The 26,332-nt window shown below is 36.4% G+C and overlaps 1 protein-coding gene across 7 annotated transcripts in view; it reads left to right on the top strand.

Moving 5' to 3' along the window:
• Positions 1 to 26,332, top strand: part of STAG2 (stromal antigen 2) — a 129,841-nt gene that overhangs the window by 31,052 nt on the left and 72,457 nt on the right. For all 7 annotated transcript variants that reach the window (XM_027534976.1, XM_027534970.1, XM_027534972.1 and 4 more), the window contains 3 exons: positions 17,206 to 17,349; positions 21,562 to 21,640; positions 24,812 to 24,976. In XM_027534976.1, the coding sequence (XP_027390777.1) occupies positions 17,306 to 17,349; positions 21,562 to 21,640; positions 24,812 to 24,976 (288 nt within the window). In that variant the 5' untranslated portion in view covers positions 17,206 to 17,305. The remainder of the gene's footprint in view (positions 1 to 17,205; positions 17,350 to 21,561; positions 21,641 to 24,811; positions 24,977 to 26,332) is intronic.

Here is a 26,332-nt window from a genome sequence, read left to right as displayed (position 1 = left end):
CCTACATATGGGATTTGTGAATACAAGATACCTGATACTTGTGTATGCAGATCTACTGAACGGGTCCCTAGTTGTGGATCCTGTGACCCTGCGTTTAAACAAGTGTTTATATGATTCTTATGCCTACTGGAATTTAAGAGAACCACTTTCTTACAGATAGAGTTTTCCATTATTTATTACGTGATCGCCTATATGTATGATGACAGAGCTATTGTTCCCCCTCAGGGACATACAGTTACAAGCAACATGTGCTTATTTGCTTTATAGGATTGATGGTAAAGTGCAGCTTTGGGGGATTTTCTGCTGCTCAAGATTTAGCTGGAGAACATTTTGTATACATAGGAGTAAGGAAAAATTTCTGTTTTTATTGCATGTATTGAACAACATGTGTAAGATATTTCAGGGGTTTTCTATGTGGTAGTTTCAGACATTTATATAAATATAGAGGAGGGAAACTGATACCTCTTTTATAGTTGAAATTGACTGATTCTCAAATCCTTAAGGGCTTCCCCGGTGGCCCAGCGGTAAAGAACTCGCCTGCAATGCAGGAGATGTGGTTCAATCCCTGGGTCAGGAAGATCCCCTGGAGAAGGGAATGACAACCCACTCCAGTATTCTTGCCTAGAGAATTCCATGGACAGAGAAGCCTGGCGGGCTGCAATCCTTGGGGTTGCAGAAGAGTCAGACACGACTTAGCGACTAAACAGCAACAAGTCTTCCAAAGAGTATTGAACAGCTAATATGTGGATGATCCTAACAGGACACCCATTTACTTGTGAAGCAAATATGCAGAAGGCAGCTAGGAGTTTTACTAGCTGTGTGACATTGTGCAAGTTTTCATAACCTTTTAGAAAATAATGTTTAGGGGACGTCGATGGTGTATTATGGAAACCATTTTATTACTTAAGTATTTCAATAAGTCTTAGCATGATAGTGTGAGGACGTTTTTCTTCCTCTTTGAAAACATGTATTTATGTATGGCTGTGCTCCAGCTTTCTGTAGTTGACCGCGAGGAGGGGCTGCTCTCTGGTTTCAGTGCACGGGCTCTAGGGCACACAGGTTTCAGCAGTTGCTTTGCTCAGGCTCAGTAGTTGTGGTCCACAGGATTAGTTGCCCCGTGACATGTGGGATCTTCCCAGACCGGGGATTGAACCCATGTCCCCTGCATTGCCAGGTGGATTCTTAACCACTGGACCACCAGGGAAATCCAGGACTTTTTTTTCCTTGCATATTAATATAGAGACAGCAAGGAGGATAGAAAAAGCCCTCTGTAAACTGAATTCGTCTTCTTTAAAAAACATACTTAAGAGGTGTTAGTCGCTCATTTGTGTCGTGACTCTTTGTGACCCTGTGGACTATAGCCCGTCAGGCTACTCTGTCCATTGGATTCCCTGGTGGCTGAGATGCTAAAAATCTGCCTGAAATGAAGGAGACCTGGGTTTGATTCCTGGGTGGGGATGATCCCCTGGAGAAGGGAATGGCTACCCACTCCAGTATTCTTGCCTGCAGAATCCCATGGACAGAAGAGCCTGATGGACTACAGGGGAGTCGTAAAGAGTCAAAAAGAGCGACTAATGCACTAAACATACTTGGAGACAGATAAAATGTACAAATCACAAAAAATGTGTAGGAGTGGGTAGGTAGTGCATCAAAGAAGCCTGGAGAATAGTGAGCTATTTAGCCTGAGGAGGTTGGATGATCTGAGAAGTCTCAAGTGCAAAAGGTAATAACATCCTTTGTGTGTGGCAATGGCAGTAGATAAGGAGGTGAGCAGGCTGGAAGATAAAAGCCCTCTTGGACAAGGTCAGATTAAGAGAGATTGTAGGGCTGTATGTAGTAACTATTGCGAAAAGACGCCATTGTAGTAGGAAGTGATCTGTCTCCTTGAAAGTAGGGGAGAGAATGTTTTGCTTTTTGAAGTCAGCAAGAAAGAGATCACCATCAGCCTGTTAGGAATGTGGGCAAATGACATGAGCAGATAGAGTATGGAAAAGACAGTAAGAATGTCTCTTAACCATAAGGAAATAAGAGAAGTACAAGTTAAAACTGGAAGTGGGAAGTCCACTGGCTAAGACTCCACACTCCCAGTGCAGGGGGCCTGGGTTCAATCCCCTGGTCAGTGAACTGGATCCCACGTGCCACAACTAAAGATGCCACAATGAAGACTGAAGATCCCACGTGCCACAAGTAAAACTTGGCACAGCCAAGTCAAAAAATTAAATACAGTTAAAAAGAACTACAAGTATTGTTTCTTAGCCAGACCTATTTGGTTCCTGATTTTTAATATTAACAGCAAGAGTTCAGATAACGATAAATGCCTGGATAGTGACAAATACTGCATTATCCAAGTCTTTTGGTTTACAAGTTTTGAATAGTAATGGATTTATTGAAAATGTGTGTTGGATTTCTGAGTTTGTGTAGGGAGATTCACTTGAATAATGATTTTTCATTTTAGCAGATTGACAAAAATTTGAAAGTGTTGACAGTGCTGTTAGATGTACAGAAACACACCCAGACATAGGTTGGTTACTGGTAGAAGTACAAATTGGTATAACCTTTGTGTATGGAGACCAGTTTTGATGTTTATTAATATTACAAATGCATATGGCTTTTGGCCAAAATCGCCAATCATGTGTCAGTTGGTATGAAGGACAGCTTATGTTTTAGTTGACTAAAATGACCAGAGCAACATGGAATTAAATATTGTTTAAGTTGTTAAAGAATAGTTTTGGTGTTCTAGTGTAGATGTTGAAGAAATTAATTGGAAGAAAGCATTTGGGTGGTGAGGGGGCGGACAAGACAACACTGATGGACACAGATTAAAAAATTTTTTTATTAAGATAGTCATTTACATAAAATCCAAGTCACTCTTTTTAGTGTATAGTTCTGTGAGTTTTAGCAAATGTATATAGTTGTATAATCATGATTACAGCAACATACATTGCATGTGTGCATGTTCAGTTGTGTCCAACTCTTTTGCGACCCCATGGTCTGTAGCCTACCAGGCTCTTCTGTCCATAAAATTTTCCAGGCAAGGATACTGGAGTGGGTTGCCATTCCTTCTCCAGGGGATCTTCCTGACCCAGGGATCGAACTTCCCTCTTGCATTTCCTGCCTTGGCAGGCAGATTCTTTACCACTGTGCCACCTGGGAAGCAACATACATTACAGTTCCACTATTTCTACCCACAAATCCCTCCTGTACTCCTTGGTGGATATTGGTCTTTTTCCCCAGTCTAAGCCCCTCCACTGATCTATTTTCCATGCATAGATTTTTTTTTTGCCTTTTCCAGACGGTCTTATAAATGGAATCATATCTAAGTAGCCTGTTGAGTTTGGCTGCTTTCACTTAGCAGAATACAATACATTTGAGTTTCAGCTGACTCAGTTATGTCAGAAGTTTGTTCTTTTTTTTACTACTGAGTAGTATTCCATTTTGTGGATGTAAGCTAATTATCCATTCACCAGTTGAAGACATTTGGGTTGCTTTCTACCTTTGGGGGATTACAAATAAAGCTACCTAATTTTATAGTTTAAGATTTTTACATTTGAGTCTAGGATTCATTTTGAGTCAATTTTTGTATATGTGCAAGTATGGATTAAGGAATTTTTTTGGCATATGTATATGCAGTCGTTCAGACTGTCTTTGTTGAAATGCCTTGTTATCTCTGTCAAAAACTGTGTGACCCTAGTGTGTGACTCTATTTCAGGTCACTATTCTGTTGACCTGTCATAATCACCATTTACAATGTCTTGATTACTGTAGCTTTATGGTAGGCCTTGATATAGTGTATAGTGTGAGTCTTCCGAATTTGTTCTTTTTCAAAAATTGCTTTGGCTGTTCTGATTCTTTTTCACCTAAGAATCAGTTTGTTGATTTTGGAGGCAGGGCAAGCTTTGCTGGGATTTTGATTATAGACATTTTAAAATGTTATTTTGGTATAATTAATACTAGATTCATTGGAAGTTGCAAAAATAGGAGAGAGGTCCCATGTATCCTTCATTCATTTTCCACTGGTGAAACATCTTGCATAATTCCAGTAGAATAGCAAGACCAGAAATGGACATTGGTACAATCCACAGTTTATTCAGATTTTACAAGTTATATGTGTGCTTTTTTGTAAGATTGTTTTTGTGTGTTTATAATTCTAAGCAAATTAACACATGTATTTGTTGTTCAGTCGTTCAGTCACTCAGCTGTGTCCGACTCTTTGTGCAACCCCATGGACTGCAGCACGCCAGGCTTCCCTGTCCTTCACCATCTCCCAGAGCTTGCTCAAACTCATATCCATTGAGTCGGTGATGCCATCCAACCATCTCATCCTCTTATCCCCTTCTCCTGTCTTCAAACTTTTCCCAGCATCAGGGTCTTTTCCAGTGAGTTGGCTCTTCACATCAGGTGGCCAAAGTATTGGAACTTCAGCTTCAGCATGACTCCTTCTGGTGAATAATCAGGGTTGATTTCCTTTAGGATTGACTGGTTTGTGACCACCACCATCAAGATACAGATCTGTTCCATCATCACAAAGATCCCTCATACTACTTACTTTCCTGCTCCCTCACCTCCTAATCCCTGTCAGCCCTAATCTGTTCTCTGTAATTTTGTCGTTTTTGGAGACTGTTCCGTAAATGGAAATCATGCAGTATGTATGGTTGAAATTGACTGTCCCCCACCCCCCACTCAAAATACCCTTGAGATTCATCCAAGTTGTTACATCCCAACAGTTAATTCCTTTCTATTGCTGAGCCATATTTCATGGTTTGAATATACCACAGTTTTTTTTAATAACCATTAGTGAATGGATTAAGGATATTTGGGTTTGTATTAGTTTGCTTGGGCTGCCATTACAAAGCACCACAAACTGCGTGGTTTAAACAACAAATTTATTGTTTCACAGTTCTGGAGGCTAGAAATCCAAGATCAAAGTATCAGTCAAATTGGTTCCTCCTGGAGGCAATGAGAGAGAATACATTTCATACCTCTTCCCTAGCTTCTGGTGGTTTGCTGGAAATCTTTAGGTTTTCTTGGTTTATAGAAGCATCACCCAGATTGCCACCTTCATCTTTCTATGAGGTTTTCACTTTGTATGTTTGTCTTCAAGTTTCCCCTTTTATAAGAATACCAGTCATACTGGATTAGAGCTCATCCTGAGGACCTCATTTTAAATTGATAACTTTTGTAGAGACTAAGTAAGGTCATATATCAAGGCACTGGGGGTTAGGACTTGAAAATAGAAGTTTGGGGAGGACGCAATTCAACCTATAACAGAGTTATTTTCAATTTTTAGCTATTACAAATAAAGCTGTACATGTTTATTCATGTACATTTGTGTACATGTTTTTGTGTGGATGTAGATTTTCATTTCTTGGGATAAATGCTCAGAAGTGTGCTGATTTTTATGGGAAATGCGTGTATGGTTTTAATTAATGTTTTTATCGATACAATTTACATATAACATTGAGTAAGTTTAAGGTATATAGTGTGCCAATTTGATACATTTATATTGCAAATAGGATTATCACAGTAGCTTTAGCTAACACTTCAATTCTGTCACATAATTATCATTTATTTTTTGTGGCGAACTATTTGGTTTTTAGAAGAAATTGCCAAACTCCTTACCAGAGTAAAGAGGTAGCTGAGACTAGCTTGCATTGTTCAACCGAGTACTTCAAATTTTTTTTAAAGCTAGTATTTCTTTGTTTTGCCATAAAGATACAAGCTTTAGTTCCTTTTTACTGTATAAATAGACAAAAAATTGTCAAAATGCAGTATTCTAAGTATCATTTGTCAGTGTTTTCTGTTTTTTTGTTTGTTTTTTTCAGTTCTGTCTTAATTTATAAAACTACATTTTGAAAGCTATCATTAGTTAGGTTGTATAGTATGCTTGTTCAGTAGAAAGGAGTTCTCAAGTGATTGGTAAAATCTTATGAATATTTGATATTTGGTAAAATATTTGATAAAAGGATTTAAATTTTTTATTGTGATTTAAAAAAAACATAAAATTTACCATCTTAACCATTTTTAGATGAACAGTTTAGCAGTGTAAAGTAAATTGACATTACTATGAAACTAGTCTCCAGACCTTTTTCATCATGCAATTCTGAAACTCTAGGCTGCAGTCCATGGGGTCGTGAAGAGTCGGACACGACTGAGTGACTTCCCTTTCACTTTTCACTTTGATGCATTGGAGAAGGAAATGGCAACCCACTCCAGTGTTTTGCCTGGAGAGTCCCAGGGACGGGGGAGCCTGGTGGGCTGCCGTCTATGGGGGCGCACAGAGTCGGACACGACTAAAGCGACTTAGCAGCAGCAGCATACCCATTAAACAAAACTTCCCTCCTCCCTGCCCCTCCCCAAAGAAAAACCTAGTAACCACCATTCTACTTTCTGTTTCTGTGAATTTGATACTTTAGGTACCTCATGTAAGTAGGATCATACGTACTTGTCTTTTTGTGACTAACTGGCTTTTTAAATTTACAATAATGTCTTGAACGTTCATGTACATTGTAGCATGTGACAGGACTTCCTTTTTGTTAAGGATGAATAATATTCCATTGTATGTATTTGCCATATTTGTTTATTTATTCAGCTGTTGATGGACATGTGGATGCTTCCACTTCTTGGCTATTGTGAATTTCCTGCTATGAATATGGGTGTGCAAATATCTTTTGACGACCCAACTTTCAAATATTTGGTATATACATGCTTGGGAGTAAGAGATTTGCTGAAGTATATGTCCGTTCTATTTAAAAAATTTTGAGGTACCTCTGTATTTTCCATAGTAGTTGCACAATTTTATAATCCTACCAACAGTGCACAAGTGTTCAATTTTTTTCCACATCGTTGCAGGCACTTATTATGTCTTCTTTTTTTTTTTTTTTATTCCAGCCATCCTAGAACATGTGAAGTGGTATTTCATTGTAGTTTTGATTTGGTTTCAATTCAGATCCTTTGTCTGTTTTTAAAATTTGTGTTACTCGATTTTTTTGTTGAGTTCCAGAAATTCTTTGTATATTCTGGGTATTGACCTCTTATCAGATATGATTTGCAAATATTTTCTCTGATTCTGTAGGTTACCTTTTTACTCTGTTGATTGTGTCCTTTTATGTGTAAATGTTTTGACGTAGTCGCATTTGTCTGCTTGTGCTTTTGGTGTCATATTTAAGAAATCATTGCCAAGTCCAGTGTTATGAAGCTTTTCCCCTATGTTTTATTCTAGGAGTTTAATAGTTTTAGGTCTTACATTTAGATCTTTAATCCATTTTGAATTAATTTTTGTATATGGTGTGAGATATGAATGATCCATGTGCATCCTTTTGCGTGTGGATATCCAGTTTTCACAGCACCATTTTATGAAGCGAAACCCCATGGAATGGTCGTGGCACCCTTGTCAAAAGTCATTTGAGTGTGTATTCAAGGGTTTATTTCTGGCCTCTTGCATCTATTTCATTCGTCTGTATATCTGTCTTTATGCCAGTATTTCTACCTTTGTGATATGTTTTGAAGTCAGGAAGTGTGTTTCCTCCAAGGTTGTTTTCTTTTTCCCTAAACTGTTTTTGTTTTTGGAGTCCCTTGAATTTTTCTATTTCTACCCAAAAAGACTTGGGATTTTGATAGGGATTATTTGAATCTGTATATTGTTTTGGGTAGTATGGGCATCTTAATATTAAGTCTTCTAATCACTAAACATAGAGTGTCTTTCCATTTTCTTGTGTGACTTAAAGCTTTAATTTCATCCAGCAGTGTTTTATAAATTTCAGTGTTTAAGTTCCCCACATCATTGGTAGGTTTGTTCCTAAGTCTTCATTTTGGTGCTACTGTAAATGGAATAGTTTTCCTTTTTGGATTGTTCATTTTTGGTGTGTAGAAGGACAGCTGACTTGTGTGTATTGGCTTTATGTCCTGCAACTTTGCTGAATTTGTTTATTCTAACAGTTTTTTTTGGTGGTGGGATGAAATCTTTAGAATTTTCTACATGTGAGACTGTTTCATCCAGTCTCACATGAACAGTCTCACATGAACAGATAATTTTGCTTCTTTCTTTCTAATATGGATGGGTTATATTTCTTTTTCTTGCCTAATTGGTTTGGATTGGAATTCCGGTACCATGTTGAATAGAAGTGGAGAGAGAGGCCATCATTGCCTTGTTCCTGATCTTACAGGGAAAGCTTTTAGTCTTTTATCATTATAGCTGCAGGCTTTTCATAAGTATTCTTTATTATATTATTTGAGGTTATTATTATTGTTGTTTAGTTGCTAAGTTGTCTCCGACTCTTTTGTGATGCCATGAACTGTAGCCCACTGGGCTCCTCTGTCCATGGGATTATGTTGAGGTACCTTTTTCACTGTCTAGTTTGTTGAGTGTTTTTATCATGAAAAGATGTTGAAACTTACCAAATACTTTCTCTATATCAGTTGAGATGATCATGAGGGGTTTTTGCTCTTCATTCTGTTAATATGGTACATTACAGTGCTTGATATTCATGTGCTGAACCAGGCTTGTATTTTGGGAGTAAATCCTACTGTGGTCATGGTGTCTTACTTTTAATGTGCTATTGAATTTGGCTTGCGAATATTTTGTTGATGATTTTTGTGTTGGTGTTCATCAGGGATATTGGTCTGCCATTTTTTGTAGCATCTTTATTTGGCTTAGATTTAATTTTTAAAAAGTAGTTTACATGTTTTAATCTTAAAATAATTTTGGAGTACAATATAGGTGTGACTCTCCCATCATTGTCATTGTGCAGAATTAGCAACCTTTTAGATTTGAAATGGGAAGTACCTATACTATGTTTATAAACTTTAGTGTGAAAACATTTGATTTCTGAACTTTAATATGAATATAGTTCAAGCCTATGAATTATATGCTGTGGATATTAGTAGGGAAGGTTAGTGGTTTATATCAAGTGGATGCTAATGTTAGATATTTTAATAAGGTGTTACCTAATGAGAAGTGTTCAGTTCAGTCGCTCAGTTGTGTCCGACTCTTTGTGACCCCGTGAATCACAGCACGCCAGGCCTCCCTGTCCATCATCAACTCCCAGAGTGTACCCAAACTCATGTCCATCGAGTCGGTGTTGCCATCCAGCCATCTCATCCTCTGTCATCCCCATCTCCTCCCGCCCCCAATCCCTCCCAGCATCAGAGTCTTTTGCGTTGAGTCAACTCTTCGCATGAGGTGGCCAGAGTACTGGAGTTTCAGCCTCAGCATTAGTCCTTCCAGTGAACACCCGGGCTGATCTCCTTCAGAATGGACTGGTTGGATCTCCTTGCAGTCCAAGGGACTCTCAAGAGTCTTCTCCAACACCACAGTTCAAGAGCATCAATTCTTCGGCGCTCAGCTTTTTTCACAGTCCAACTCTCACATCCATACATGACCACTGGAAAAACCATAGCCTTGACTAGACAGACCTTTGTTGGCAAAGTAATGTCTCTGCTTTTGAATATGGTATCTAGGTTGGTCATAACTTTCCTTCCAAGGAGTAAGCGTCTTTTAATTTCATGGCTCCAGTCACCATCTGCAGTGATTTTGGAGCCCAAGAAAATAAAGTCTGACACTGTTTCCACTGTTTCCCCATCTATTTCCCACGAAGTGATGGGACCAGATGCCATGATCTTCGTTTTCTGAATGTTGAGCTTTAAGCCAACTTTTTCACTCCCCTTTTTCACCTTCATCAAGAGGCTCTTTAGTTCCTCTTTACTTTCTGCCATAAGGGTGGTGTCATCTGTATATCTGAGGTTATTGATATTTCTCCCAGCAATCTTGATTCCAGCTTGTGCTTCTTCCAGCCCAGCATTTCTCATGATGTACTCTGCATAGAAGTTAAATAAGCAGGGTGACAATATACAGCCTTGACATACTCCTTTTCCTATTTGGAACCAGTCTATTGTTCCATGTCCAGTTCTAACTGTTGCTTCCTGACCTGCATATAGGTTTCTCAAGAGGCAGGTCAGGTGGTCTGGTATTCCCATCTCTTTCAGAATTTTCCACAGTTTATTGTTACACACTGTCAAAGGCTATGGCATAGTCAGTAAAGCAGAAATAGATGTTTTTCTGGAACTCTCTTGCTTTTTCGATGTCCCAACGGATATTGGCAGTTTGATCTCTGGTTCCTCTGCGTTTTCTAAAACCATCTTGAACATCTGGAAGTTCACGGTTCACGTACTGCTGAAGCCAGGCTTGCAGATTTCAAAAATGAGAAGTGTAAGGGACAAGAAATATTAAATATGTAGCATATATATAATGTTTGTGATCATAATAAAATGAACCAAAAATACTGTGCTTGGTAGTGGTGGTGGTTTAGTCGCTAAGTCATGTCCGACTCTTACGACCCCATGGACTATAGCCCTCCAGGCTCCGTCCATGGGATTCTCCAGGCAGGAATACTGGAGTTGGTTGCCATTTCCTTCTCCAGAGGATCTTCCTGACTCAGGAATCGAACCCAGGTCTCCTGCATTGCAGGCAGATGCTTTACCGACTGAGCTACAAGGGAAGCCTCTTACCTTGTAGCTTGGTAGTAGTAACTGCAATTCTGAATTTTAAGATTAAATTTCCCACTGTTCTCTATAAATTGATTTATTTTACACTATATGCTTTATTAACTGAACTGTATCTAAGTTACAGTTGTATCTCCATTTCAGGTGGATTATTAATAAATACTCAAGATTTCATTTAGATATGTTTTAGTGCCTTGAATAAATGTGAAAGTTCTTGATGTAACTAGAGAGCATATGAAATAAAAATGTGAATTTCCCTCAAAATCTGGGTGGGATTATCTTGTCTTTATCTACTTTGTTTTGACATCTGCTATTGCTTGAAATATGTCAGTGAGCCAGTAGTGCCCACTATGAAGTGGGTTTGATGGTAATACTACATGGTGTTTATATCATGCTGCATGCCATTTACAAGTGTTAACACATGGAATTAGCTGGTTGTTGTAAATTTGATTTTCAGATCTAGACACTCATTTATACCAGCTAATTTTGTCTCACCTCTGAAATGTTGAAAGCCACTCCACCCTCTAGTAATTGCTGCTGTTTACTCACGGTGACTTAACATACAGAAAGTTATGTCAGTGGGGCACATATTTTAAATTACTGCAGAAAGCGATAAATCCTGGTATTAATATTCAAGTATAAGTGTGATGAAGAGTGAACATTGACAATACTTTAAAAAGTGATTCATGGTCTAGCTGTTGACCTTACAGCCTGAGGTATGATTTTTAAGGTGACAGTATTTGATAAAACAAATATTTTACCTGTTTTGATATCTATTTTGTGATAGGGCCAGATACTGTCTAGCCAACTGCAGCTGGTGAGGCAAATTGGGGAATTAGCAGTCTTGGAGTTAGAAAGCTGCTATGTGTCACTGTATCAGGTATGATATGGTATTTGGTGTCTAGCAGCAGTCATTGCAAGTATGGAGACAGATGAGAGGAGGACGGTATTGTGGCATTTAGATTAGGGCAAGCAGAGAGATACACACAGACTTTTTTAGGTTGGTTCAGGGCAGGATTCCAGTTCCTGGGATGGAGCTGGTAGATACAGGAAGAACGAGGCAGAGTATTGATCCTTGGATGACTCAGTCACAGGGTACGACTGAGTACAGAGTGATAGAGTAGTGGGTCTGCAGGAATAAGGTAGAAGCCTTTTCTCATCCCCTTCCCCTCCCCCCTACCATGGTCGCACTCATGTATTGTGAAGTTAACTATGGTGTGCTAAATTTCTACAGAAATCAGAACTGATGGTCAAGAACTGGGGCAAGCTGACTAGATTGGGCCAGGTGATCCTAATTGTGGTTAGGATTTGAGTCACATTTGCAAAGTATTGGGGAATGTGGGTAGACAAGGAAATAAGATTGCTGAGCATCTACTATCATACATTTAAAAATAGGAGGGGAACAGGTGGATGTTTCCAGTTCTGTCTGGCTTAGTTTCTGGCAGTGTATAGTGATGCCAGATCTGTGTAGACTGTGCCCCAGCTTGCTCCTTCCCCTCTTCCTGAAAGTAAAAGTTGTTTTTGAAGTGTTGTGGCATTAGATGTGTTCACTTTGTCCACTTAGTTATTTTAAAGTTTCTGGTTTTTTTTTTTTTTTTTTTGGTCTTCCCTTCCTTCTATATATTACTTTTTAAGTTTGTAAGGGGAGATATGTGACCTTTCCTATAGTTAGGAAATGTAGACAGGATTATTAATTCCCTTATGTATTTTGATTTCTTCTAGTCATACCTTCTCCAGATTACCTATTCCTGCTCTGGAACAGGTGCAACCATTCGAAATTTTTTAGGACTCCTAAATGTATTTGCAAATGATAATATGTGGTAGGTGTAATATGAGTATGCTATCAAGAAACATTTAGGTTAAAATTGTGTTGCTGGTCTGAGTATACATGATCATTGCTTGATTGTCATTCTCAGAAAGCTATTAGTAGAAATTGTGGCCCTGACGGTAAAGAATCCCCCTACAATGCAGGAGATGAAGGTTCGATTGCTGAGTCGGGAAGATCCTCTATAGAAGGGAATGGCTACCTGCTCAAGTATTCTGGTGTGGAATTTCCTTGGACAGAGGAGCCTGGCAGGCTACAGTCCATGGGGTCACAAAGAGTTGGATATGGCTGAGCATGCACAGATTTATATGCAAGGAGATAAACAGAGGGAAGAAAAACATCTTTTTGAGCAAGGAGAAATCTTTTTTAAAGGTTATTAATCATCAAAGGGGCAATAGTAGATTTTGTCTTTGAAGGTAGGTATTTATGTCTAATTTAATTTTTTGGTGAGCTTTTCATTTCTTGCCCTATGTATTCAGTGTTGCCATATATCATTTAACATGAGGAATGACAGTGATTTTCCTGTTTTGATTAAACATACTACTCCAGGAACTAGTCTGGAACATACCTTTGGGTTTTGTCTGGAATTCATATAAAAATTTCTGTTCTCTGCTAATCTTGAATAGGTGAACATAATAAAGATAATTTTATTATAGAAGTCAGGATTTCTTATACATGCTTAACTTTATAACATTATGTACCTGAAATACGAATAAATCAGGTTTTAGCAACAGAGATAGTTTTGTAGTTCCTCAGATAGTTCAGATATTAAGAGAAGACATTGAGAAATAAATTTCCACCCTCATAGTTGACTTTTTTTCTTACTAACAATAACATCATAATTAAAAATTTTAAATTATCCACATTTTCACCACTCTGATACATCAGCTGTTTTCCTTTGTGTTGTTTTTTGGTTAATATTGTATCCTAATACAAGACTTATAAGTTGTCAAAGTTGCTGCACAGTCATAAGTAGTTTCAGTGTATAAATATTAATTACATTTTTGTACTATAAGTTAGTTCATGGCTGGACATTTACCCTATTTTTAAGTGTTTATATTATAATGATGGTGGCATTTCAGAAGGGTATATACATTTCCAAGATGTGATCCTTATAGATAGAAGAATGTAATAACCCTTTTGGGCGAGTGTTAGTTAAGGGGGTAGTGTGTGGTATATGTGCTGAATTTGCTAGCTTTTAGCAGTTATTTCTGCATTTTCAGGGAGAGAATTAACACACCAGCTACTTTCAGTGCTGCCTCCACTCCCCAGTAACATGTGGATTCTGAGGGACCTTGTTAGTGATGACTTTGTTTTGTAGCTTTTATTTTCTATCTTGAGACCCCTTGGGATTGAATTAAAGGAACTTTGAAAAACAATCATTCTTTTATAAAAAGAAATCAGAATTACTTTAAGGTTTTTAAACAATATCAAAGAAAAGCAGATTTTTTGTACTTTTTTACTTTTTCAGCAATGGGTGGGTAGTTTTAATCATTTAAGTCATTATTTGGAGTTAGGATGCAAGTATACTTATATATTTAATATATATTTGTGTCTATGTGCCAGAGTAGTAGTTATCCAACAGGTTTTCAGAAGTGGAAAAAGAAGAAAGTTTTTGTTACTGAATTAATTAACCTAAACACAATTGAATATTGATAACTTGAAAAGTATAGGGATCAAATTTCAGCTTTTAGATCTCTGTTTATATCAAAAGCAGTACTGCTGAAAGCGTTTACTTGAATTTAACATATAGAGTAAAAATATATATATATATAATCACCCATTATTTTTTCACCTAGTAATTATATATGAATATACTCAATAAATCTTTAATGACAGTGTATTATGCACTTGAGGCTAAGGAAGTGGTTTTACTTTAAAGTATATTACTCAACCTATCAACAAATGTATTTGCTTAGGTTTCAGTAAGAAGCAGCAAAATCTAGTTGTTATTGGTTGTATTTTTTTCCCAAAAGGAAAATAGTGATTGAGAGTTAAAGCAAATTTCATTTCTATGCTTTATCCTCCAAAGCTGTTAGAATGTTAACTCTCTAATAGTAGTTACAGAGAATTGGTACAAATACTGAAAATCTCAAGAGTTTTTCTTTGACATTAGGTGAGAGCTCCACCTTGTGATCTTTGAGCATATTTCTTAAAAATTAATAACCTACATACAGTAGGCCTAAAATGTTGTGGTGAGTTTGACTATTAAACTTACACTTTTATTTGAGCTTTATGTATTCTTAAAATTTCTGGATTCCCAATTTAGGTCAAATGGCATTAAGTACATTTAAAGACTTTGTGAATTTTTAATGAAAATCTTTGAGGGAGGCAAATTGTACTTATATATAGCTATAAACGTTTAAAATAAAAAGGGAAAAATTCTAAGTTCTTCTTGCAGATAAAGTTTATATTCTTGAAAGAAAAGTAAAAGCTCAGGATACATGGACTTTAATATTATGTTTAATAGTAAGTGGCAGTAGGCGCTTTGTCTTACTGTTACAGGTAGTTCCATAAGGGCAAGGATCATTGATCCCCTGTTCATCACTGTACACCTAGTGATCACCATTACATTTAACACATGGTAGATACTTTTACTTGGATGGATGGATTTTTTAATATTTAGAAACTTGAAAAAGCAGGTGTTTCACTGGGATAGAGAGTTGGCTAGTTTAATAGTTTTTTCTAAACCTATTAGACCATGGGAAAATGCTTCTTTTTAAAATACAGATACCTTGTCTGGGAGATTTACATCTTTATAAATTCTGTTTTTCTTTTGTGTTTGCTTTGGTTTCTAATTACCAAATATGTGTTAGTATCGCCCTACTTTGAGCAAAATAATTTGACCTGGCAAGACTTCTTATACACTAGAAATTAATTTTGTGTTATTTAGAGGAATATAGTATATCATACAATACCTGTTTTATTTAGTGAAGTGAAAGTGTTTGTCACTAAGTCGTGGTCTGACTCTTTGTGATCCCATGTTCTGTAGCCCACCAAGGCTCCTCTGTCCATGGGATTTCCTAGGCCAGAATACTGGAGTGGGTAGCCATTCCCTTCTTGAGGGGATCTTCCTTACCCAGGGATTGAACCTGGGTCTCCTGCATTGCAGGCAGATTCTTTGCCATCTGAGCCACCAGGGAAGCCTGTTTTATTTAATGCTGTCTGCTTTTCAGAGCTGAGTCATTTTTTATGTCCCTTGGGAGCATACATTTATGAACTGTCTTTAAAGTCTGCTTAAAAACTGTGTATTAATATTTAGGGAATGCTGTGTATTTAGGGAACTGTGTATTTAGGGAATGCACGGAGTTTGGTTTTATAAAGCGTTCAAATGAAGGGGTGGGGGCAGGTAGGGAAACAGACACAGCAAGTCTTTATTTCCATTTTGTCATCTAGATGATGTGTTGATTAGAACTGATTAACTCTATACCTTTCCAACTCACTAAATAAAAATCAAAATAGTTCTCTTTTTTTAAAATAGTTTTCTTTCTAAAATAAGTTGGGGGCTTCCCTGGTGGCTCAGTCAGTTGTAAAGAATCCACCTATCAATGCAGGACATGGGTTCGGTCCTTGGTCTGTGCAGATCCCATATGACACAGAGCAACTGAGCCCATCTGCCACAATTACTGAGACTGCTCTCTAGAGCCCACATGCTGCAGATACTGAAATCCATGTACCTAGGGCCTGTGCTCTGTAACAAGAGAAGCTACTGCAATGAGAAGCTTGTGCACTGCAGCTAGAGAGTAGCTCCTGCTTGCTGCAACTAGAGAAGAAAGCCATGCATCAATGAAGACCCAGCACAGCTCAAAATAAATAAAATAATAAAATAAGTTGGGATTTTTAGGAGGCTGGAGTGTATCCTACATGTGATGATGAGTCCCAACTCTGATATACAATTACATATTAGTAGCCATTTATGATGTGTTTTAGAGATTTAAAATTAATGGAAAAATTGATCAGTTTCAATTTAGAGCATTCATGAGATGAACTTCTCACCACTATGTGGTATTTGAAGATTTATTAATTATTTGATATGTTTAGTCTTTAGGTGGCCACCAAGTATAAGATTCACTTGGAAATAAAAGCATAAAGTTTTAAAACAAAGTTATACATAAGATTAAAAGCTTCAGACCCAGCCTATTTTCTCTTTTATAGGCTTTTCATTTGCTTTTTTAGATCACCCTCTTACTGGGAAATTGCATCTTCCTATGGCCAGGCTTAGTTTGGTCACAAATGTATTCATCTGTTGTTCATATGACATTACTGGTATTTAAATTGATTATAAGTTCCTTGAAGGAATAGATCAATCTGGGCTAACATTTTTTTCCATTTTCCTGTTAAATGCAGGTGGTATTATCATGAAGTAGTTAGTTATTAAAAAACAGGCTTTGAATCTCTGTTTTTATTTTCTGTGATAGAAGAATCTGTTTTTAAAATGTTTCAAAATTATATCTTAGATTTTTAAAATTAGCTCCTTTTAACTAGACATCATAAGCAAAAGCTAGAGAATTTTTAGGCATTTTGTATTATGGTTTAAACTTGTCATAAAGATTTTACAATGAGTAAAAGTCACATTGTGTTTCTAGTTAGGGCATCTGTCTTTTTTAAGCCATACTAGAGAATTATAACAAATTCTAAAAAAATAATTGTAATAGAAGCTTCTTTCTTTGTATTTGTTGTTACTATTGTGGGGCTACAATAGTTGCAACAAATCCATATCTAGAAAAAGCAGTCAAATGCAAAGGATAGAAATCCTTATTTACTAAAACACTTTAGCAGACACTTGGAAATTTAGTTTTTGGGTATATACCCTTCCCAACATTTTTGGTGTGTTTATAATAAATATGGCATTTCTTCTACCCCACCCCCCATCCTTTTTAAAGGAATTGTCTGCCTTAGAAGAAAGACGCAAACCATCATTTTACCCACATAAATATATGACTACATTTCTGACATTGGGGCGTTACAGAAGATGATAAAGAAATGATAGCAGCTCCAGAAATACCAACTGATTTTAATCTACTTCAGTAAGTATATTATGATAGTTTCTAAATACATGTTTTTTCCACAAAATGGGAACTGTATTAACTTCAGTTAAAGTTACTTCTGCTTGAGAAGATACAGTGTTTCAGTATAAGATAGCATGCATACTTTGAAATAGTTTATACCAATGCTTACTAGATTCTGTAATAGTAATTCCATGCCTTTTTTTGTAGTGTGCTTATTTTGTAATTTAGATACTGGAGAATTTATTATTTTTGCTGTTCAGTTCTTCGAGTCCATACTTGGTTTTACAATAACAACTGTTTTGAAGGGGGTGTCATGAAATTCTTACGTGTTCTCATTAGTAAGGAATATATACCATGCAATAGCATTTAGGATGTAATGTCAGATTGTCAGATTTCTGTTTAAAATCAAGTGACAGACTGAAACAGATGTAGGAGGTTAAGACATGCTCTCCTTTTTTTCCCCAAAAACAAATTACATGCTCATTGGTTCATAAAGTGATTTCAACATAGGTATTTTCTTTACCCTTGTCTTAAAAGCTGCTTATATGCCTTCCTCAACTTTTATTCTCATTACTCTTTAGTGTTTCATGTAGGAAAGAATTTGAGCTACTATTTTCAGTAGTGATTTAAATTCTAAGCTCCAGTTTCATGAGATGCCTAAGAGAAGAGTGAACCTTTAAACTGCTCGTGGACCCTATTAACTTTACACACACATATACCACACTATGTTTGTTATTAGGATCTTTAAAAGACTTGATTTTAAAACATATCCTGGTTGCTAAAAATTTTGAAAACGACAGATATCCTCATACATATTGGTGTCTGGTGTCTGCTTTTGATATTTTTTAGATTTTCATTTAAAAAGTAATTTTATCATTTTCAGACTGTTGAGTCTACTAGGATATTTATTACCAGTATTTCAAAGCATGTTTTTTAATATGATTTTAGTCCCAGTTTATATTGACTCTTCTTAGTTTCTTGAAGAAAGCTTCTTGTTTTTCTTTTAGTTTCTTTGAGGGAGGATATGGGATAATCTTAAAAAAAGTAATTTTTGGTTTGACTATTACAATATTATCTTATGAAGTTTCTTGAACGTGTTAATACAGTAGAGATAATTTTAAAAGTTTTTGTTATAGAGTATTGACTATTAGACTATCTCAAGTAATTAGGACCTGAAATAGGATAATCAGTTCAGTTCAGTTGCTCAGTCATGTCTGACTCTTTGCAACCCCATAGACTGCAGCACGCCAGGCTTCCCTGTCCTTCACCAACTCCCGGAGCTTGCTCAAACTCATGTCCATCGAGTTGGTGATGCCATCCAACCATCTCATCCCCTGTCGTCTCCTCCTGCCTTCAATCTTGCCCAGCATCAGGGTCTTTTCCAATGAGTCAGTTTTTCGCATCAGGTGGAAATAGGATAATAGATAAGAGGAAATTGCTATTGTGGAGGTAAACTAGGCAGTATTTGATTGGGTATGTGAGGTTGGGGCAGGGTAAAGAGAAAGGAGTGGAAGATTCATTCCTGTGACAGATGACTAATTGAAGTTTCAGACCACTAAAAGGTTAACCCAGTATACTCTGTGAACATATTAGCATATTGTAATTTCACCTAGGATAGATTTTTGTTGTTTTTATCTTAAAAACAAAGGGAAGCGATAGAGAAAGACAGACTCAGAAGAATATTTCTTCTCTGGTTTGGGAATTTTTAGACTGTCACCCTGATTACTCCAGTTTTCTTCAGAAGGTTTTCCAGTTAGTAATTAAACCTGTAGTGGCTCATTCTTTTAGTTGGGATAGCCTGGAGATGAGAATTCAGAGTGTAATTGAGCCATTGATTACTCTTTGGTCATTGGAATATTGGCAAAGACTAGTGATTGCTGACTTGGAGCATTTACTGAGCTTTCTAAGGGAGCTAGTGTCCCACCCATGTTTTGGGGAAGAAAAAAGTATTACACACCAGGATGTTTAAAAACATTTTCGATTTTTTTTTTTTTTTTGCAAAGCCATTTAGGCATGTGGGAAGATTATTGATGACAGCAGTCTTAAAGATGTAAGAGGTGTGAGTTTCAGGGTTAATGTTAAGTAGTCATTCAGGTTTTGGTGCATTAACTATGGGAAATGGTGTTTATTACAGGCTATTTTCCTCTCAGCATTGTAGGACATAGTTAGGATTGCCAGTATCTTCTATACATTGCTTACATAACTTTGTAGGTAAGTGCTATAAATAGTAATTTTTTACCCTGCTAACACCTTAGCCATTATTTTACATTTATAAAAAGTATTCCTAACTCACAGCCTCTGGACAACTGGTTATTATAGCAATAAAAATGGAAATAGAAGAAGTTTAATTAGAGAAGACTAGCTTTAGAAATCGGGGAAGGCAATGGCACCCCACTCCAGTACTCTTGCCTGGAAAATCCCGTGGACGGAGGAGCCTGGTAGGCTGTAGTCCATGGGGTCGCGAAGAGTCAGACACGACTGAGCGACTTCACTTTGACTTTTCACTTTCATGCATTGGAGAAGGAAATGGCAAGCCACTGCAGTGTTCTTGCCTGGAGAATCCCAGGGACAGGGAAGCCTGGTGGGCTGCAGTCTATGGGATCGCACAGAGTCGGACACAACTGAAGCGACTTAGCAGCAGCAGCTTTAGAAATATAGCCTTTCACTTGGATTCTATTTATTTTAAAAACAAAACTGATAATAGTTTTACACATTGAAAATGGTACAACTTTTATCTTCTATGTGTTTTTTAATTCTAAAAGCCTTTGTGAGTGACCCAGATACCAAGTATGCCTTGCTTTAAGCATTTAAGGGTGAGTATGTTTCTACTATTTAGATAGATGGACCCAGTTTTTCATATATAGGAAGCATCACCCATGTATATTTAAATTGATTTACTTCCATTATCCCTTGGGCTTCCCTCGTAGCTAAGTCGGTAAAGAGTCTGCCTGCAATGCAGGAGACCTGGGTTCCATCCCTGGGTCAGGAATATCCCCTGGAGAAGGAAGTAGCAACCCACTCCAGTATTCTTGCCTGGAAACTCCATGGACAGAGGAGTCTGGCAGACTACAGTAGTCTGTGGGGTTGCAAGAGTCCAACACGACTGAGCTAAGCACATATGCACACTTCCATTATGCCCTAGAAAATATGGATTATACACAGCACCCCTTCTACTCCAAAATGAGGGGCAAAATGAGAACTATAAATTGGTGTCTTAGAGATTAAACAGACTTCAGAGAGTTCCTTGTTTCCTGCATAAATATTATTTGTAAATGTGAAGATTGAGAGGTTGTCAGTTGTTCAGGGTCACACAGTTTGCTAGTACTGTATTAACTAGAAACAGTTCTCTTGACTAGCTCACTACCTTTTTACTTTATAAAAGATTTTCATCAGTTAGCATACTTCCCTACTCCGTTTCAAATGATTTAGTTTGTAAAAATGTTTATGTATAGTCTTTCAGAAATACATGTTACACTTAGATTTATAAATATTTTGGGATGATGTAGGAAAGGTCATAAGAGCCTTAATATTGCTAAAATTACCTAATAAAGGTTATCTCATACCTAGTGCTAAAATATTGGAGAAGGCAATGGCACCCCACTCCAATACTCTTGCCTGGAAAATCCCATGGATGGAGGAGCCTGGTAGGCTGCAGTCCATGGGGTCGCTAAGAGTCGGACATGACTGAGCGACTTTACTTTCACTTTTCATTTTCGTGCATTGGAGAAGGAAATGGCAACCCAGTCCAGTGTTCTTGCCTGGAGAATCCCAGGGACAGGGAAGCCTGGTGGGCTGCTGTCTATGGGGTCGCACAGAGTCGGACACGACTGAGGCGACTTAGCAGCAGAGGCAGTGCTAAAATACAGTTTACCTGAGCACCATGATCTCTGAATCAAAAAATGAAACCAGCCATTCTAATAGAACAGCACATTTCTTAGAGTTAGAAGTTTGAGAGCCCCTGTTTTCATTTTTATACTCTGGTTAAAAGTTAACAAGAGAAATGTTTAGACGTTTGTGTTTTAGATTAATGTTTTTGTGTTATATAATTTTATATGTTTGGTAATATGCTACGATATGATACTTTGGAAAAGCATCTTAATTACATTTAATACTAATGTAGCTTTGTAATGAGTTAACCTGGCCTTTCTTTTAGAAAATATGGCAAAATTTAGAAACTCCATTTACTTTTCTAAGACAGCTTTTAAATAATTGCTTATCTTTTTGTCATAGGGAGTCAGAAACACACTTTTCTTCTGACACAGATTTTGAAGACATTGAAGGAAAAAACCAAAAGCAAGGCAAAGGAAAAGTATGTACAGAATATATGTCTTTATTTTTGTTCTTTAGCTCATAATTACACATATGAATATATATATGCATATATATTTTTAGTTACGTCTCAGATGTTGTTTTCTTTTAAAAATGCTTTTTTCCACTGATAAGTATGGTAAGCTTTTGAACACATGTGGTTTCTTTGACTTCTAGACCAAATACCTTTTGATTCTCTACTTCTACTACTATAAAGTTGGAATTAATAAGTCATTATTTCCAGTAGTTTATTTTATAAAGCATTGTATGCTAAAGCAAAATGTGATATTCTATTGGTTTTATTTTTACTGACATGAGTAGTCCAATATAAAGCAAATTGGTAAATTTCTTTCTCTAAAGTACCCTAAAAATGTAACCTATGAGGTTTACTATTGACAGTGACTCTTTATGAATAATGTCAAGGATAAAAACGAACAAAGTGAAGTTCTGAGTCAATAGAATGCAAGTTTAGAGTATGAGTGGATAGCCTGAGAGATGTGGATAACTTAGTGAATGGTTAAATTATTTTGGAAAGTACCTTTGACTCTGTGCATGTGTAAATACGTTGTGCAAAAGATGACTCTTTTTGTTCAGCATTTTCTTTGCCAAAATGAATTCTGGATTCATATTTTCTCATGACACATTTACTTAAAAATGTCTAAATAATGCTGAAATGTATGATGAACAGAGTAAAAATTTCTCATTTTAAATATGTAAACATTTTGATGAACATACACACATATATAAACATGCATGTAGAATTTTACTTAAATGGAATCAAACTATGCAAACTGTTTCATTTGCTTTTAAAACTTAATGGTATGTTGTCAGAAGCTTTCCTATCAGTGAATTTTTCCCCTCTGTAATTTTTGATGGTGTCATAGTATCACATGTTTTAAAAAATTTTTATTTATTTATTTGCACTGGGTCTCAGTTGTAGCATGTGGGATCTAGCTCCCTGACCAGGGATCAAACTTGGTTCCCTTGCATTGGGAGCACGAAGTTCCAACCACTGGACCACCAGGGAAGTCCCATAGTATCACATTTTATATATGGAACATAATTTATTTAACTAGTCCTTGGAATATCTTTTTAGAGTGCACATAATCCATGTGTTTCATATTTCCTATGCACTCTTAGTCTCTTAAAAAGTAGTAGTATGAGAGAGAACATGTGAATGAATACACATGTTAACGCATGACTACCCAAATACAGCCATAACTCTAGTGGGTAGTTAACAGTTATTCATTAGAAAATCATTTTTTATTGGTTCTGTAGCCATCTTTCAAAACTGAAATTCTGCTTTTGGCTTTGATTTAATTTGCAAGTTGGGATAAGACTTATAGTGGCATCTGAATAGAGTAGTCACTGCCCTTGGTTATTAGGGGGTCAGATCAAAGATTTATTATAACAGTAATCATATTTTGACCCTATACCATGTACGTTCGATGCACTGTGCTAATAATTTTACCTATTATCTAACATTTGAACAACCCCGTAGATTAGAAAACTTCCTTATTTTTATAGACAGTAAACTGAGATCTGTTGAAGCTTAATGGTTGAGGAATTGAGCCCACATTTGTTGAAAGATGGTACTCTTAATCCACTATAGTATATACTACCTCATAGTCTTTTCTTAATAGGTTTTCCCCCCTACAAGATTAGCTTGTTTACTTCTTGTACTTCCAATATTGTCCGCCTTTGCATATTGTTTTTTGTAGCACAGCATATCCATTGAACCATTTTAATTGTACTAAGTAGTTTTGCATACAAACAGGGAATATTGAGGCATATGATAGATAAATTAAAAATATATAGCTCCATGTTAATTAACATGAACATTTTATACTTCTAGTATATACTTTGTAGTTGAGCTTTTCTTTTACCCTTATCTCTGAAATTTTTTCTGTTTTTTTTTGCTGGGGACAAAAGCCTCTCTTTCTTCAATTAGGAATTAGTGACTTAGGTTCACAAAGACTGAATATCATTAACAAAATAAGGTAAATTAACAAGTAGTATCTCTCATTGGTTAGGAAGGGATTTGAAGTAGTTCCTAAGAGTAGGGTGGTTTTAGATTCTTGAAGGAGAAAGAACCCTTTATAGAACAAAGCATGGAAACATACAGTCAGTGGCAGTGACTATAGACCAGCGATCTGCAAACTATGGCCTGTTTTTATACTACCCCTGAGTTAAGAATGGTTTTTACATTTTTTAAGGATAGTAAAGGTAAAGAATATGTGACAGAGACAGTAATGTGGCCTGCAGAGCCTTAAAAGTATTTACTATCTGATGCTTTACAGAAAGTTTGCTCTAGATCATAGAAATGTGTAGATCTAGAAGAGACCGTCAATCATCTGTTCTAATCTGTAAAGATTTTAATACAACTCTGGCATTTTAGAAAAGAGAACTCTGAAATGGGGAGTGACTTTTTAAAAATAATGTATAAATTGGAGGTGTTTTATATCTGGGGCATGTGGGCAACTGTTTCACTGATTATGAAGTCTCCACACCCAACATCGACAACTTTCTTATAAAGGGGCTTCACTTCCATAGTATTTGTTAATTGAATGTTCATGATAAATAAGTGTTGAAGGGAAGGCCCAGAACAAAAATGAGATTGATATACCCATTCAAACTTCTTAGAATTGTCAATTCAGTGCAGTGATTTATAAGACTAATGATAGTTATCAAGTTAAAATGTTGAACTAATTACAAGTTAATTATTTCACAGAGTTTTGTTACTGCTGCTGCCCACTACAGTCTGTACCCTAAAGCAACAATCATATGAAGTAGGCACTGTTTTCTTTTTTTACTTTTATCCTCACTTTGCAAATTAGAAAATCTCTCTGAAGCATAGTGTGGTTAAGTAATGTGCTGAAGATCCTTCAGCTAACAGGAGTAGAAATTTGAGACCCAGTAGTCTGTCAAATCTACAGAGACTGTGCTCCAAACTGCAGTGTTACATGAGGTATATGGCAGCATAAGTGAAAAAAATCGGTACCACAAAGAGGCTGTCATAACCATGTAATTTTACTATGACATGTGTATGGCACTCTGCTTTAGGTCAGGTTTGAGTATTTTATAATTATGCACCCTATCAGCTGCTTCTGTAGCTTTATTTTGAATTCTCAAGGATAAGAAAATAACTTAATCAATTTGTATCTTTATGCAGACTTGTAAAAAAGGCAAAAAAGGTCCAGGAGAGAAGGGCAAAGGTGGAAATGGAGGAGGAAAACCTCCTTCTGGTCCAAACCGAATGAATGGTCATCATCAACAGAATGGAGTGGAAAACATGATGTTGTTTGAAGTTGTTAAAATGGGCAAGAGTGCTATGCAGGTAATGTTTATTGTGTTCTTCCCAGTTCATTTGTACATTGAGAACTTTAGTGAGTTATATAAAATATTTTCCTGATTTTTCTAATATGTAAAAAAAATTTTTCACACTACTTACTATAGAAAAGCAACAAACTAGTCGGGAAACTAGGAATCTTATCAGTTCAGACATAAGACCAAGCTGTGTCTTGAGTCATTTTCTTCTGTATTATTTTTTTAATGGCATCTCACAAAAAATTATTTGGTCAAAAAATATGCTGCTATAAACCCTGACTGTGATGTCTCAATTTCCTCTGAATTTATATAGTGGCTGTTAAAACATGAAATTCTTTACACATACAGAATTCTTGGTTGAGTGACCTAATGTAATCACTATCCACTTGAGTGAATTATTTTGATCACTGTTGTCTATTCCAGATTTTATTACTTGTGCTGTTTCTTAGCACAGAAGTACAAAGTTAGAGTCACCCATGTCAAATTATCTTAATTTTGTTTCTTCATAATTTTATGACAGCAGAAACTTTTTGGCTTTATACCCATGTGGTTTTTAAAAATTGAATCAACACTATACTCATATACATGTTTAATGAAATTATTATAAAATATTAATTGAAGCTAATAAATAAAATTTTTTTACATGTAAGGGATTGTTAGCTTTTGAACCATCACCAATTGTATAGTGTAGTGTAGTTTCTTGAATTAACTCATTTATTCATATATGGTTGGCTTTCATATAGTTGTAATTAGGATGTGGATTTTATTTCTTATTTAATATTTTAAATTATTGTTTTGTGTACACATTAAAAAAATAATGTCGTCTTATATTACTGTGCTATGGTTTATTTAGTCATTCCCTAATTCAAAAATTATCCTCCCCTCTCTAGTTCCCATTTTGGATTAATTTTATTGAAGAGATAAATTATCTCTGTCATATTGTATACCATTTCGTTACTTTCCTTTTTATATTTATATTGTACTTTTTGTCTGTAATATTTTGTTCTAAGTGGTTAAATGCATTAATCTTTCTGATATTTTGTCATTTTTGTTACCATCATAAATCTCAACTTATATCTACAACTAATTAGGCTATTCTATTTTTGTCTAGTTTGTAGGTTTTTTTTTTTTTAACTTTTTGGCACATCAGAAATTTTTAATAGAAAATGTGAGGGCTTAGCTTTATATTGGAGAAGGCAATGGCACCCCACTCCAGTACTCTTGCCTGGAAAATCCCATGGATGGAGGAGGCTGGTAGGCTGCAGTCCATGGGGTCGCTAAGAGTCGGGCACGACTGAGCGACTTCACTTTCACTTTTCACTTTCATACATTGGAGAAGGAAATGGCAACCCACTCCAGTGTTCTT

The sequence above is a fragment of the Bos indicus x Bos taurus genome, chromosome X (assembly GCF_003369695.1).
Source record: "Bos indicus x Bos taurus breed Angus x Brahman F1 hybrid chromosome X, Bos_hybrid_MaternalHap_v2.0, whole genome shotgun sequence".
NCBI classification, from domain to species: domain Eukaryota; kingdom Metazoa; phylum Chordata; class Mammalia; order Artiodactyla; family Bovidae; genus Bos; species Bos indicus x Bos taurus.
Note: the sequence above shows the minus strand (reverse complement) of the source record. Positions and strands in the feature narration are given on the sequence as shown.